The 15,871-nt window shown below is 37.6% G+C and overlaps 2 protein-coding genes and 1 pseudogene across 2 annotated transcripts; all 3 read left to right on the top strand.

Moving 5' to 3' along the window:
- Positions 1-3,016: 3,016 nt before the first annotated feature.
- Positions 3,017-4,930, top strand: LOC120014193. Its single transcript, XM_038866114.1, has 3 exons — positions 3,017-3,162; positions 3,828-4,673; positions 4,781-4,930. The coding sequence occupies exons 1-3, from the start codon at positions 3,117-3,119 to the stop codon at positions 4,792-4,794; spliced, it is 906 nt and encodes a 301-aa protein (XP_038722042.1). The 5' UTR covers positions 3,017-3,116; the 3' UTR covers positions 4,795-4,930.
- On the top strand, positions 4,827-7,886 carry LOC120010498 (annotated as a pseudogene).
- A 1,813-nt stretch (positions 7,887-9,699) lies between these two features.
- LOC120014164 (ethylene-overproduction protein 1-like) lies at positions 9,700-13,880 on the top strand. Its single transcript, XM_038866086.1, has 5 exons — positions 9,700-9,930; positions 10,018-11,955; positions 12,379-12,670; positions 12,767-13,076; positions 13,345-13,880. The coding sequence occupies exons 2-5, from the start codon at positions 10,019-10,021 to the stop codon at positions 13,578-13,580; spliced, it is 2,775 nt and encodes a 924-aa protein (XP_038722014.1). The 5' UTR covers positions 9,700-9,930; position 10,018; the 3' UTR covers positions 13,581-13,880.
- Positions 13,881-15,871: the final 1,991 nt, after the last annotated feature.

The raw sequence follows: 15,871 nt of genomic DNA, 5'->3' as shown, positions 1-15,871 counted from the left end.
GGTGCAAATTTTAAAGAGGTGTCCGGACACACTCTGTTTTGAGTTCCTCTATGGCTGTCCGGATGGCTTTTAAAAGCTGTCCGGACCGTTACCTCCGTAGTAAAAAATTTCAGTTTTAAAACCACTCGTACACCCCCAACTCACTCGGTATAAATTTCTAATGATTTTTGCCCTTAAGTTTGACTTCAAACACGTCTACTCGACTCAAATGGATATATACTAGACACGTGTCATTCGTACTATGACTCTAAAGGTACGGGGTATTACAGAGGGCGCAGGAGAGAAAGAGAAATAAAAGACAAGGTAATTTTCCGAAAATGTTAAATGTCCCAATTTTTTTAAATCCAAGTTCTCTCAAGTCTAGGTGACATTGCCACATAATCATGATGACATGGAATAGATGCTGACATGACCTATTTTATGAAAATCAAAGAAATTTGAAAATTAAACAGTTCCTCTTTTACCTCCCACTTCTCTTTTTCTCCCTCACTTTCATGATTTCATCTTCTCTCATTAACTATAAATAGACAAGTAAATCATTTATATTCTTGAATTACATTGAAAATGAATGGTATTACATTATTTTTTACATATAGACATGCAATTACATTTCTCTTTACATACATACATGCAATTACGTTACTTTTTTTTCATGCAGACATGTGATTGCATTATTTTTTTTGTCAAACAAACCTGCAATTACATTGTTTTCAAAACCATGTGATTTTCATAAATAGACAAACATAAGCTGCAGAAAAAATAGTCCAAAAATCAGTTAAGAATAACATGGTTTTATACATTGTCTCAGAATAATATCCATTCAAATGGTTGTAAAAACAGTGTTACACTATTTTCAATACAATGTGCCTTCCAAATATGCAAAAAAAAGAAAAAAATACATTGTTGTTGAAGGTGGCTGGAAATATTGCTGGAGGTGGCTCGATGCTCGGATCGACAAATTACATTATTTCTAAAACAATATAATTTGCTCGGATCATCGGAATTCAGTAGCTATATATCAGGCTGGAAAATGGATGGGTAAGGTGCGTCTCATCACCTGGAGTCCAAATATGAGGTTGGTTGCCGGAGATGTCACTGAAGGTGGCCGAATCGATGCAATTTGTATTGTGGTGACCTCCTCTTTCAGGTGCTTTTTTTCGACAAAACGAGTGATGATAGGTGATGTGATGGGTCAAAAAATGATGGTGGTGGTCGAACTCTTTTGTTCGGTGGGTCAACTGCTCTGATCGGTGGTCGAATGATGATGCTACAGTGGTGGTGTTTGTCTCATGAGTGGGAAGGAGAAAAGGAGAGAGAAAAGGGAAAGAGTGGGTGTTTATATAGAGTCATATGGCTGAGGTGGAATCCTATGTGGAATGCCAACTAGGATTGGGATGGATTGGGACAAAAAATCTTAGGCCATTTAACATTACCGATAATCTTTTTACTAATTAGCCGAGATATACATGGATGGGGAAAGGATAATTTAGGATATTTAATATTATATAGTTAATATAAGGGTCTTTTTAGGAAACTGTTTGTACCAAAATCAAACTCTGCAAGTCAGCTAACACGTGGCAACGTGTCCCATATCATACAAAATGCGGTCAATCTTCTGGTGACACAAGGCGGAAGCAAAGAGAAGCGTTAAGAACAGGTGTTCATTTTGTAGGATTCTGATTGGTTACTAGCCTAAAATCAGGGATTAGTTCCTAGAAATCAAGATTGTCCAAGATTTACTATCCAAAAGGCTACAATTTAGGGAGCTTTGGTCTTAACGGATAAATTCTTTTCAAATGAGATCTATTAGATAACTATCGAGATTTTAGCAGGATTATATCAATGTGTTGTTTTTCATTTCCTTTCAATAGAAGTTTTTTTCATTCTAGTTATAGTCTTCTGTTTTCCTTTTTTTTTTTCTAGATTGACACTCCAAGCATTTTAAGTTCTTTTCCCGAAAGGTAAATCTCGAACCAGTAGCCTTGTGTTCTCTAACTATACGCAGTTCATTTGGTGTAGAGGTCAGATTCGGTGTAGAATCCTACAAAAATTCTATCACATCATTTGGGCTAACAGCAAACCCTAACACACCTATAAATCCAACATCCATATCCACAAAACTCTTGTTCCCAACAATCGATATTGTGAGATTTTCGTTCTAGAACAGAAGGTAACCAACGTAATTCAATGTGTTATTAGAAAATAATTAGGGTGTATTAAGTAGTTATGTGCAATAAATCGAAACTTGTGTGCAAATAGCGGCTCCCTTTGTTATATTCAAAATTTATGGATTTGGGGAGTTCAGCCTTTAGGTCTTTGTGAAAACCATTCCTGAAATTGGGCCATCCATCACGTAACCCTTTCCAAAAGGGAAGAGGCCCAGCGTATTCTAATACTTCCTTTGAAAAGCAACCGTAATGAAAATAACGACAAACCAAAGAGCAGGGGAAGAAATCCAGGACAATAACGAAAATCACGAAAACAAGAAGCTCATCATTCAAATACCTTACACCATTGCCTTTGCTTCGCTCGTAGAGAAAGAGAGAGTTTTGTCTGATAGCGGCAAGCAAATGACAGTCATTGCAACCCTTTCCATGACATCCGCCACCCAATTCAATCTCTTCACATTCAGCTAGGGTTTCGGTTCGTCAAATCTTTTAATTTCCTGTTTTTCTTTTTCCTTTTTCAAGTTTTGACGTCTGAGAGAGACTATGCGACTTTGAGTGTGCTTTGTTAAACTCATATAGATTATGGACTAGTGTGAATTGATTAAGCAATAAGGGGAATGCTCATATGGCATGAGACCTTTAATATATGCTAATAAGCTCTTGTAATTAAGATTATGCATGTATTATATGATGGTTCTATTATTGGGCTTATGGACATGATATGATATTACATTTAAGTGGGCTGCCCATATGGGGTTAATTGTGCCATTGGGCTTTCATGGTGAGTCCAATAGTGGTTGGCATAATGGGCTTTCCCTTGTTGGTCCATGAGATATATATATCATTTAACCATGAGATGATGTAGTGTGTGGAAAACAGTCTCATCCAGCAAAGGGAAACAAAAAACAAAATCTCTCTCTTTCTCGTCTTCTTCGTGACGCTGAAGGAATGGCGCTGATACCAGTTAGTTCATCTATGGGTTCATCATCCAACGGTATGTAACAACTCTATGACTAAGTTATGCACCAACAAGTAAGTTGCATACTTGTCTTTCACATATGAAGTCTTCTATTGCTCTGTGCAAGCTATAGCATCTGTGTGATGTATTTGTTTCAATTAATAGCAACAAGAATTGGTATCGAAGCAGCTAGGTTGCTTGCTTAGTCTAATTATTCTCTTGTCATCAAGATCAACAACATGGTTTAATGAAATTAACAAACCCTAATTTCTAAAATTGGGGATTTTATGGTATAAGCTTTTCAATGGATGATTTCATTGTTTTTTTTTTAGGTTTATGTGTGTCACGTATTGAGGGAGTTTCCAGATTCTTGATGTGTTGTGTTTTTGTAAACAATAAATTAAAAAATCAACAAATTAAAATTTCTGTAAATCATGGTGGTTCTTATGAGCTGTTTAAAGTGAGTAGCCATGTGTTCTTGAACATATCCTTCGATGTGTGATAGAATGACAGGTACAGTTGATCATGTGCATGATATATGTATCCTTCAATACATTATCTTGTGACAGATTATAGTAAGATAGGGATGTTTATAGCCCTAGAAGACACTCATTGTTGAGATTTAGCTCATTTATCATGATTTACTTAACTATTTTTGTAATTAATTAATCTAATAATTATTTTTATTCTCTATGAATTAGTGCCTACGGATTCAGCCTTGCCTATGCAGTACACAACAATAAAGACTCTCCATGAAACAAACTTTGAGGAATGGAGTGAGTCTCTAAAGGTGTATCTTGCTATGACGAGGTCTGACTTGGCATTGAGAATAGAAGAACCAAAGCTCACTGATGCTAGCACAGCAAGTGAGAAAACACAACATGGTCAGTGGGAGGAATCAAATAGGCTGTGTCTGATGATCATGGAGTATACCATGGATAGGACTGTTAGGCAAAGCATAAGGAAAACTGAAGGGATCACTGCTAGTGAGTATCTTAAGCTGGTTGAGGCTAAGTACACAAAGTTAGACAAGGCTGAGAAGGGAACCATGATGAAATTACTGACCACTACCAAGTATGATAGGTCTAGTGGGGTCAGGTCTCACATTATGAAGCTCACTCATTATTTCAATAAGCTGAATGATATGGGGATGAATCTTCCTGGGAATTTTTTAGTTTGGCAGCTGTTGGATTCATTGCCAGAGACTTTTGAGATTCTTAAGACTTCATACAGAGTGCAAAAGGGAGAGTGGAGTTTGACTGAGCTTACTGCCATAGTTAGTGAGCATAAAGATTGTATGAAGCTGAATGGTAATGCTATAGTGCAACTGGTTACTCATGGGTCTATGGACCAGAAAAGGAAGAGGCAGAATTGGAAAGATGGTGATAAGTCAGATGACAAGGGGAAGAAAGAGTCTAAGCCTAATGATGCAACTGGTGGGAAATATGAAAAACTTTATGGGAAGTGTTTTTTCTGTCATAAAGCTGGGCATAGGAAATCAAATTGCCCCAAGTACAAGAAATGGGTAGAGAAGAAAGAAAAGAAAGGTACAAATTATGTTTTTGTTTGTTTTGAGTCAAACTTAGTTAGTGTACCTCTGAATTCATGGTGGTTAGACACAGGAGCCACAATTCATGTTACTAATTCTTTACAGGGGATAAGAGATAGGAGGAGGCCAAATGAAGGTGAGGAGACAGTAAATGGGGAATGGAGCCAAAGCAGAAGTCCAGTGTATAGGAGCGTTGGATCTTTTGTTAGAGTCTGGTTATGTAATGAACCTTCCTTATGTAATAGTAGTTCCATCTATAACTAGAAACTTGTTGTCAGTATCTGTATTGGACAAAGCTGGTTACTTTTTGGTTTTGGAAATGGTCAAGTTACACTATCTTTTAAGTCAAGTGTAGTAGGAATGGGAGTTCTTGTGGATGGTTTGTACAAACTAAGTATGAAGGAAGTTTCAGCTAATTTGATTAGATTGTCTGAATCTTCCTCAAATTCTAGTCTTAAAAGAAAGAGATCCCAAGTTAATTCATCCATGTTGTGGCATAGGAAGTTAGGTCACATTTCTAGAGAAATGATAACAAGGCTAATAAAGGAAGGATTATTGTCTGAATCCGCCACCCAATTCAATCTCTTCACATTCAGCTAGGGTTTCGGTTCGTCAAATCCTTTAATTTCCTGTTTTTCTTTTTCCTTTTTCAAGTTTTGACCTCTGAGAGAGACTATGCGACTTTGAGTGTGCTTCACCTCTTGTTTGTTTCACTTTCTTGTTATTTGCTTCTTTCATTTTCTCGGCTTCCAAACAGTGGTTTATGGTCAATATTTATTGGAGAATCGCAATCTTTGGACAGAATTGAACATATGGCATCTGCTCAAGGATTGGCGTCATCTACCGAACTGGGGATTTCGTTCCGTCCTTCCATTTTATCTCCAACCGGATTTCGGCTCTGTGGTCTTCAATTTTGTAATAACCTATATTTGAAACGTTGTTTTAGGTCTTCTACTGGAATTTGCTGCCACCAAAACCCTAGTATTGTCCATAAATAGAATTAGGGAACTTAGGTTCTTCAAGGCGGTGGAGTTAGACCGGTATATAAGGAGAGGAAATGAGTGAAGTGTTTTTCGAGGCAATTGAGGAATTAGAGCATATGACAAGGGAGCCAGGACATATTCTTGAGAAAATGAATGTTCGACTCTCTGCGAGGGAATTGCAGTTGGTGTTAGAATACTTTTCTCAAGAAGGTAGGGACTCATGGTGTGCACTCTAGGCGTTTGAGTGGTTGAAGAAGGAGAACCGACTATGGAGCTTATGGTTTCTATAACGTGGACCTGGGTTAAGAAGCTGATACAAGTGATGTTGTTGATCTTCTTGTGGACATGGATGGAGAAGGTGATATGTTTGTACTAGGAGATGGGGAGGAAGGAGGAATCAGGTTTTTTATGAAGGAGGTTCTGAGGAGAGGCATCACCTGTTCAGAGGATGATGGTGAAGGATGGAAAGGTAGCCCAACTGGGTACCTTGCCTTGAAGATGATGGTAAGTTCCAATGAATTCTGGTTGTTGGACATGGATTTTTATTCTATCTTAGTCCAGTCGTTGAGTTAGATTAGGGTCTGGAAATGTCCATTTCATGACATTGCTCTGCTAGGACCGTATCTTCTTTAAACTCACCTCAACATGTTAGCAAGTAATATTTGACCATTTCATGGCATTCCTACTATGCTGCTATGTCAAATTCAGTATTCCAGACCTCCCTAAGGATTGTGTTTGTGCATGGCTCTTCCACAGAGTTCTGATTCCCTGACTATACACAACTTAGAGTTGAAACATTAAGCTTATAGTGTAGAATATGCAGTGATTTTGAGTATCATTTCATGATATTGATTCGACACCATCACACCACTATTTTTCAATTCTTATGCTGATTTTCAATTGGAAACCATTGATTGAAGGATGTTGTACTAGTTGAATAACCTCATTCATTTGGCATTGAAAGTAACTTTTTCTTATGCTCACTGTTTGTTTCTCTTCAACTGCAAATGTTTTAGTCACAGTGATTGGTTTTCTTTTTAATCCAATATGAAGAGTCACTGAACATATGCTTTGTTAGGTTGATGGTGATTATAGGGGTGCAGTCTAGTTGGTGATCCATCTTAGAGATTCTGGTTAAAACCAGAAATCTACAGTTACCTCATAGCTATGACAACTGTGGTGAAAGAGCTTAATGAATTTGGTAAAGCTTTGTTCAAGTTGAAAGGTTTTGTTAGGTCTGATTCCATAGCTAAACTTGATGCGGAGAATATGGATCTTATTGAGAAGTATCAATCAGATCTTTTAGCTGATGGGGTACCTTTGTCTGGTTGGGTGCTTCAAGATGGTAGCTCTTCACTTTAAGGGATTGTTCTTGAGAGACTTCTTGCTATGTATATTTGTGCTGGTCATGGACTTGAAGCTGAAGGTGAAGGACAGTTGTGGCAAATGAAGCTTGCAGGAAAGGGGGCTGATGCGGATCTTTATGACATTGTCCTAGCCATCTGTGCTTTGCGAAAGGAGCCCAGATCCATATCATGGATACTTGCTAGAGCAGAGGTTACAAGCTTGATGTGTAAGAAAAAAACTTTATCATGGTTGGTGAGAGGTTACATTAAAGGAGGACATTTTGATGAAGCTGCAGAAGCGCTGATCAAGATGCTTGATTTGGGTTTATGTCCAGAGTATTTAGACAGGGCAGCTGTATTGCAGGGACTAGGAAGAAGGATCCAACAATCAGGGATTGTAGATACTTATCGTAAGCTTTGCAAGCACCTCAGCGATGCAAATTTGATTGGACTGTGTCTTGTATATCTGTATTTTAAGAGATATAAGCTTTGGATCATGAGAATGCTTTGAGTTTCTTCATTGGAGCAGTTGTAACATTCTTGAAGCTGGGGGTTTGACCGAAAGTAGAGTTTGGTGGCAACGATTCTATACCTCAATTATATGAAATTTTGTGTAAATTCGGTCGACTGTAGAGCATTATGCTAAGTCGCATGGATCAGTTCTCCATGCAGAATCTCTGAGTATCTTGTTGTCGGAGTCATTCACATTACTTGTATAATAGTGGCAGGTGGCAGTCGTAAGAAGGAAAAATATTTCAGCATATTGTAACCAACTGTAAGAAATAATTGCCCTACAGGTAAGTTTTGAAAGCATTATTTTTCGCGTTTACATGTATGAATGTTATACTTGCCAAAGGCTTTGGCATCACTCTTGCTTCTAAATTTTGGTTTGCTGAGAAGTACCTGAGTTATGCATGCATTGCTGGTTTTTGAATGAGCTGGTGAGCATTCCACATGCACGCGCGTTCGATCACACAATATTCCTGAGTTATCTTATATGTGATTATGATTATTGGAGCTAATTAGCTGGCCAACAAGTGTCTTTTAGTCTGTTCTTTCAATCTATAATGATCCAGAACTTGTTTAATATCCCCTTTTGTTTTGACTCAATTTATATTCAGTCTAGTCTAACTTGTATTCCAGCTAAGGTGGTGTTTATTTTGAAGTAATTAATAGCTGGCCACATGTTTCCTGTTTTCTTCTGAAATGTTTGTCTGGGACTGGTGAGGGCTTTTTTGTAGTATTTCATGCAGGAAGAAAAATGTGTAGAAGGAAATGTGTGGGAATCTAGCTGTTAATTTGGTATGTAATGCACATTCTCTCCCCTGTCTTTATTGAATCTGTTTTCTATACAATTTATATGATGTTTTCAATACAATTTATATGACACTGTAAATCTTTCCTGGATATATATGTATTTTGATGGTGCTTTCTTAACAGAAAATGGAATCATGGAAGTAAGGAACTTCTGTAATTTTCTTTCACTCATAGGTAGGATTATATCAAGCATCTTTGCTGCTTATATTCCCAGAAGAGGATGATAAAGCAGACCCTGGCCATTTGCACAAGCCGGTGCAAATTGACTTATGCACTGTCTCTAGTCTCTCTCTCTCTCTTTCTCTATCAATCATGATAGAGAGAGACTGTGTAGTGCAGATGCGGATACAGAATCACATGGGAATCTTTATACACGTGATAACATTTCTTTTTAGACTAGTTATAAAAACTAAAACTCACCTAACCATCAATGATTTGGTTCTTAGTTTATCTTCATCAATTTTTTAGACAACCCGGTCAGTGCTAATGCTCGACACTTGCATGTGTATGTAGAGGTCATGCTAATTTATATATATATATTCATTTGATCTAAATCTTGTAATAAATTAGATTGGTGGTTAGTGACATGGTGGTGCTTCTCTATCTTTGAAAATAACTGTGGTAAGGGACCCATATATGATCTAGACATCTCACCAGTAAGCCAAAATCATTTCATTATCTCTTTGTTTTAGTGATCTGATGGTGACTAAACTGTCTATGCATGATAAAATATCCATAAATTGTTCCTGTTCTCTAATGTTTTTGCTTTTCCAAGTAGCAATTCAATGCACAGATGGTTACCATTGAACCATTTGAGTATCAAATGGAGAGTTATATCTTTCCATTGTAATTTGCTTCAAATAGAAATAATACGAGAAAAACAGCTTCCTTTCTCACTGGATTTGTTTGCTTCTAGTACTCTTGCTAATTAGACTTATCAGCTTCAAATTACTATATATATATATATATACTGCAAATGAGAGAGGAGCATTCGAACCTTGATCATCTGAGAGTTTTCTTTCTCATTGGATTTGTTTGCTTCTAGCACTCCTGTTGATGAGTCAAATTACTGGGGATTCGAATCCTGATTATGAGGGTAATACACAATGTTCTTACCACTCCAATTAATGGTTCATGTGTAAATTACTATATATTTGTCAAGCTTGCCCCAATAATATCACCTTGGCTTAGCATATAATTCTGGCTTAACTCATTATTAAAAAGAAAAGGAAAAAAAAACCCCTTCCTTTTAAGCATAATTAAATGAGATCAACATCATTAATGTAGTTTGACCAACTAATCTGATTGATGACGTGGTAATCTAGGAATGGACTTAGCAAATTGAACAAAACCAAAAAGTCGTTCACGCTGGAGTAAAGCCACCTGATCAATCATGGGCTTCTGATCACGAAAACTGCCAAGTTTTGGAATAAGAGATTAGGGGGTACTCGTAAAACCAGCCCTTAAAAGCAAGGGGGAGATACCCATCAAGAATCTGTTCAATGAAAGGAAGATAAACAAATTGTAGCTGAAACCCGAAAAGCTTTTTCTCTTATCTTTCTCGAGAAACAAACGCGAAGCTTGTGGATTCTTGCAGAAGATTGAGGAGGTAAACCTTGTACATTCACTCTGTTTTGTCTTTCTAACACTTGCAACATTTCTAGTGAAGTCGGGTTTTCTCTGTTTTGTAATAAAGAATGCGTGGCTTCAAGATCCTAGACCGTTTCAAGAGCACACAAGTCCACGCCTTGTGCCCTTCGGACATCGCCAAAGATGGTGGCTCTGCCAGGATTGACAACCACAAGACAATCTCAAGTGGGTCTAAGTCTAAACTCTCGAATCCAATCTCGGTAGCTCAAACTCTTCTTTCTTATGGACTGCCTAGAACCGACCTCCTTGAACCCCCCATAGACCCTCATCTCAAGCCCATCCGCTTTGTTGAATCCTTGGCTGATCTTCATCGCCGGCTTAAAACTTGCCCACAGTCTGATAAATCATTATTATGCATTGAACAGTATGCAATTTTGGCTGGTCTTAATGATCCTAAGCTGCTTCGCCGGTGCTTATGCTCCGCAAGGCAACAGGCTTTTGATGTGCACTCAAAGGTAGTGCTCTCTGCCTGGTTAAGGTTTGAGAGGAGAACAGATGAGCTTGAGGGTGTATCATCAATGGATTGTAGCGGTTACATTCTTGAATGCCCTAAAGCTGCTTTGATATCTGGGTATGATCTGAATTTGAATTCTGATCATTGCCAATGTTGTCAGGACTGTCCAAGGACAATTGATAGGCAAACATTGGGGGAAAATGAGTGTTTGAGTTTCGAGGAGGATGGTGATGTTTCATTTTATATTGATGGTGAGGAGATTAATTGTTCTAGATCTAGAATTGCTACGCTTTCAAGCCCATTGAAAGCAATGTTGTATGGTAGATTTGTGGAGTCAAAAAGGGGTAAAATAGAATTTTCAAGAAATGGTATTTCTGTGGAGGGAATGAGAGCACTGGAAGTGTATAGTAGAACTAGGATAGTGGAGTTGTTTTGTCCTGAGATTGTTGTGGAATTGCTTCATTTTGCAAATAGGTTCTGTTGCGAGGAGTTGAAGTCTGCATGTGATGCCTATTTGGCTTCATTGGTTTGTGCTGTTGAGGATGCATTGATTCTTATGGATTATGGTTTGGAGGAAAAGGCGCATCTTCTTGTAGCTTCTTGCTTGCAGGTGTTACTAAGAGAGCTCCCAAATTCTTTGTTTGATTTGAAAGTGATGAAAATACTTTGCAGTTCTGAGTATATGGAGAAATTAGCCATGGTAGGACATGCTTCATTCCTGTTGTATTATTTCCTGAGCCAGGCGGCTATGGAAGAAAACATGATATCAAACACAATGCTGATGTTGCTTGAAAGAATGTGTGAATGTTGCAGAGAAAGTTGGCAAAAGGCACTTGCAATGCACCAGTTGGGTTGTGTGATGCTTCAGAGAAATGAGTACCTCTATGCACAGACATATTTCGAGGCAGCTGCACAAGCGGGTCACACTTATTCATTAGCTGGTATTGCAAGAGCCAAGTATAAGCAAGGGCAACAAAATTCGGCCTATAGATTGGTGAACTCTCTTATTTTCGAGCATAAACCAGCTGGGTGGATGTACCAGGAGAGATCTTTGTATAGTGTTGGGAAGGAGAAGATTGTGGACCTGAACACTGCTACTGAATTGGATCCAACCCTTACATTTCCATATAAATACAGGGCAGTTGCGCAGCTGGAAGAGAAGCAAATTAGGGCAGCGATCTCAGAAATTGAAAAGATTATTGGGTTTATGCTCTCACCTGACTGCCTTGAATTACAAGCTTGGTTCTTCATTGCTCTTGAGGATTACAAAAGTGCTCTGACAAATGTTCGGGCTTTGTTAACATTAGAACCCAATTACAAGATGCTTCATGGGAGACTGAATGGTGATTACTTGGTTGAAATGCTCAGTTGTTGGGTTCAGCAGCAAAGTCAAGCTGACTGCTGGGCTAAACTTTATGAGCGATGGTCTTCTGTTGATGACATTGGTTCTTTGGCTGTCATACATCAGATGCTGGCAAATGACCCTGGAAAAAGCCTTCTAAGGTTTCGGCAATCTCTGCTTCTTTTACGGTGAGCCTTTATAATGACACTGCAGTATACTTAGTCCAATTCCATCAATTGTTGACTCGTAACAAGCTCATCTAGGTCAAAAATGTTATCTATTTGGATTTTCTTAAGTGATTTTTATGAAAAATCTGACCTAGTTTACTGTTGTGACAAGCATTTTCTTCATTTTCCTTAAAAAGTATGAATGACAGCTCTACAAAGAAGTTAATCATGTTGCTTTAGATAACTAATGAAACTGTAAATTTTTGCTGCATTTCATCCTTTTCATTAAGAATATGTTGACTGGGGCTTTACCAGGTACTGTGAATTATAGGTAATATTCCCATATTGTAATACGTTCTGTGGGTGTAATAGTTGTGACCATTGTCATCATTGAACTTATATGCAATAGCCTGAAGAATATTGGATATCAATGAATTGTCGTAGGTTAAACTGCCAGAAGGCTGCAATGCGGTGTTTGCGGTTGGCAAGAAATCATTCTTTCTCCGAGCACGAAAAGCTGGTTTATGAAGGATGGATTTTATATGACACTGTGCATCGTGACGATGCACTCTCTAAGGCTGACGCATCCATTTTGATTCAGAGGTCTTTTGAAGCCTTTTTCCTTAAAGCATACATATTGGCGGATGCGGCTTTGGATGCTGAATCTTCATCTTACGTCATTCATCTTCTAGAGGAAGCTCTTCGATGCCCTTCAGATGTTCTTCGTAAAGGACAAGTGAGTGAGAGATCTATGGACTGGTTCTCTTACCATTGTTACATGTTTGTCTTGATAGAGATGATTGATTATGCTTTCTTTTTCTTTTTTTTGCAGGCCTTGAATAATTTAGGGAGTATTTTTGTGGATTGCAGAAAGCTTGACAAGGCAGCAGATTGCTACAAGAAAGCACTCAATGTCAAGCATACCAGAGCCCATCAAGGGTTGGCACGCGTCTATCACTTGAGAAATCAACGAAAAGCTGCATATGATGAGATGACTAGATTAATGGAGAAGGCACATAACAATGCATCTGCATATGAGAAACGGTCTGAATACTGTGACCGTGATATGGCAAAGAATGATCTTAATATGGCAACACAATTGGATCCACTGAGGACGTACCCATACAGATACAGGGCAGCTGGTAATTAATTTAACCCGTCATTTGTTTCTAGATTCCAAAACTCAGATGCATTTCATAGGGAAAATTCAAACAATTTCTTGTAAAGAAGATGGATTTCTTATGTTTCTGAAACTGATTCAAACTCTGAAAGACAGTTTTCATCACTAACCTTAATAAGGTTTTGAGGGGTTCATTTCATGTTTCCTTCTCTGAGGTTTCTGCACTGGAGCATGTCAATAACAAGTTTATTCAATACTATGCTGACATTAAGAATTTTTTTTATCGTCAGTTCTAATGGATGATCAGAAAGATATTGAAGCTGTAGAAGAGCTTAGCAAGGCCATAGCCTTCAAGCCTGAGTTGCAGATGCTTTATCTTCGAGCGGCATTTTACGAGTCAATGGGAGACCTCACTGCTGCTCTCCAAGATTGTGAGGCAGCTCTTTGCTTGGACCCCAAACACTTGGACACACATGATCTGTATAACAGAACACGAGATAGAGCTGCTGCCAACCAACAGACCTAAGTCTCCATTTATATGAATCCTATAAGGTCAGTGCCTTGCTTCTCCAACACCATTCAGACAAAAGTCTTGGGACTCCCGCAGATTTCTTTCTCCAGTCATTACGATACACGCAAGCATCCATCTGCAAACCGAGCATAGCAAAAAGAAAGAATAGCAGTAGAGTGCAATGTGTATATATGTGGGAGAGAATTTTGATGATTTTTGTAGAAAATACTGCTGCAAGCTTCCCTCATAGGCTTTGACAAACACTCAAAAGTTGGGTATTTTATCGAGAATCATCCACATGATCCAAGTTTCAAGCTGTTGTAACTTATTGATGGTAGAGGTTTTTTTCCCACTTCCATTGTTGCTTTGATTGAGTCATTTTGTACACAAGTAAGGTTGTAAATATCAAACTACACCAAATCTCTCTCTCTCTCTTTTATAAATTTGATAGATTTTATTGAATGGAAAAAGTTGTCTAAAACGGTTGGATAATTTCAAAATAGATTTTTTTTTAAAAAAAAATAGTGTTTAGAGTAAAGAAAGGAGGGTGTGGTGAAAGATGTGAGATGGGTTGTGACCCATCTGGATGGACTTGACCCGCCTTCACAATTGGTGATGACCCATATGTGGCTTGTAACTCATACGAATGGACATGACTCATATTCGTAATGAGTTGTGTTCTATTTGAAAGGGTGCACCATTGACTATATTATGGGTTTGCCAACCAAGAGATATAAAAGAATTGATAAAAATTCTACCCCTCTCAAGCATTCTCTAAATATACTTGGAGGTGTATCCAAACACACGAAGATTTTATTGACATGTGACTACATCACCGTAAAAGACGGGAGAGGTGTCACAATAATATTATAAAGGTCAATATTTATGACATGTGTAAAAGGTTTTTTTTTTAAAGTGAGAAATATTATTAAACCAGGCAAAATCTGGGGCGGGACACCCCTACAATATCATCCCGTAACAAAGGAAAAGTAATAGCAGGAGGACTATCTGAGATCAATATTTATGACACGTGTAAAGTTTATTAGTCACATTTAAAATGTCACAAAATATTGGTGCTCCGTACAAGCATCAAAATTTCAATTCTCATGCATTGCACAACTAAGAATGAATAGGGAAACTTTTGAAAATCTATGTTCCATGTGAGAGAATTTTGGAGGTTTATAACCAACAAAAAACATGTTATTAAATGAACAAATTGTAATTTTTTTGAACATTTTGTCTCACCACGAGGTTATTCAATTTCGATTTAAGAGATTTAGTGAGACAATTAATAGATATTTTAAGAGGATTTTGGATGCTGTCATTTGACTACACAATGAGCTATTAAAAAAAAACTCGTAAAAAAAAACTCGTACTCGTGCCAGAAAACTCAACAGATGACAAATGGAAATGATATAAGATAATTGAAATAATAAACAATTTTATACCAGGTCAATAACATTTTTTGATGGATTTTTATTTATTTTTGTTTGCTTTGTAGAATTGTTTGGGTGCTCTAGATTGAATATATGTAAAAGTAAGAGTACCGATAGAGGAGATAGTTAGGTATCGTAATCGTAAAGGTTAAATTACGCCCAATGCCCTTGATGTTTGTGGACCTGATATGAATTTTATATGTTCCTCCTGGTTGGGAGGGCTTTGCAGCTGATGACAGGGTTCTTCTTGATGCTGTGAGTAGACACAATGGTTTAAAGTGCCACATGGTGAGAATACATGAATATATTTTGAAAATTACTTAAATAAATCAGAAACTTTTTAGATTTAACAATGGTCAACATTTATATCTAGGTTCTTACTATCTTTGTGATGTTAGATATACCAACTATGAGGGCTTTTTAGCTCCATTTAGGGGGCAAAGGGATCATCTCAATGTTAGAGACATGGCCATCAACCAGTAACTACTGAGGAGCTTTTCAATACGAAGCATACATCTGCAAGGAATGTAATTGAGAGGTGTTTTGGGTTGCTAAAATTGTGTTGGGAAATTCTTCATAGTCCCTCTTTCTATCCTACTAAGATACAAAATAAGATAATTTTTATCGTACCAGTTGAATCTCGAAAACCTTGAACCTTCATTTATACGGTTCGATGCATTGGTCGATTTAAAAACTATGATTTGTATCTCTTTTCCTCGTTTTAATGTGTATCTACTTTTAAGATCATATTCTATGAAGCCCTTTCATTTGTCCTATTCTGTCTTAATGAGAGTTGTTTTTTATCAAAAGAACCCCAAAGCAAAAAAACAAATTACATCAAAGACACCCTTTTGTACCAACCCGACACAC

Source organism: Tripterygium wilfordii, chromosome 2 (genome assembly GCF_013401445.1).
Source record: "Tripterygium wilfordii isolate XIE 37 chromosome 2, ASM1340144v1, whole genome shotgun sequence".
NCBI lineage: Eukaryota > Viridiplantae > Streptophyta > Magnoliopsida > Celastrales > Celastraceae > Tripterygium > Tripterygium wilfordii.
This window is presented reverse-complemented; position numbering and strand designations above follow the sequence as displayed.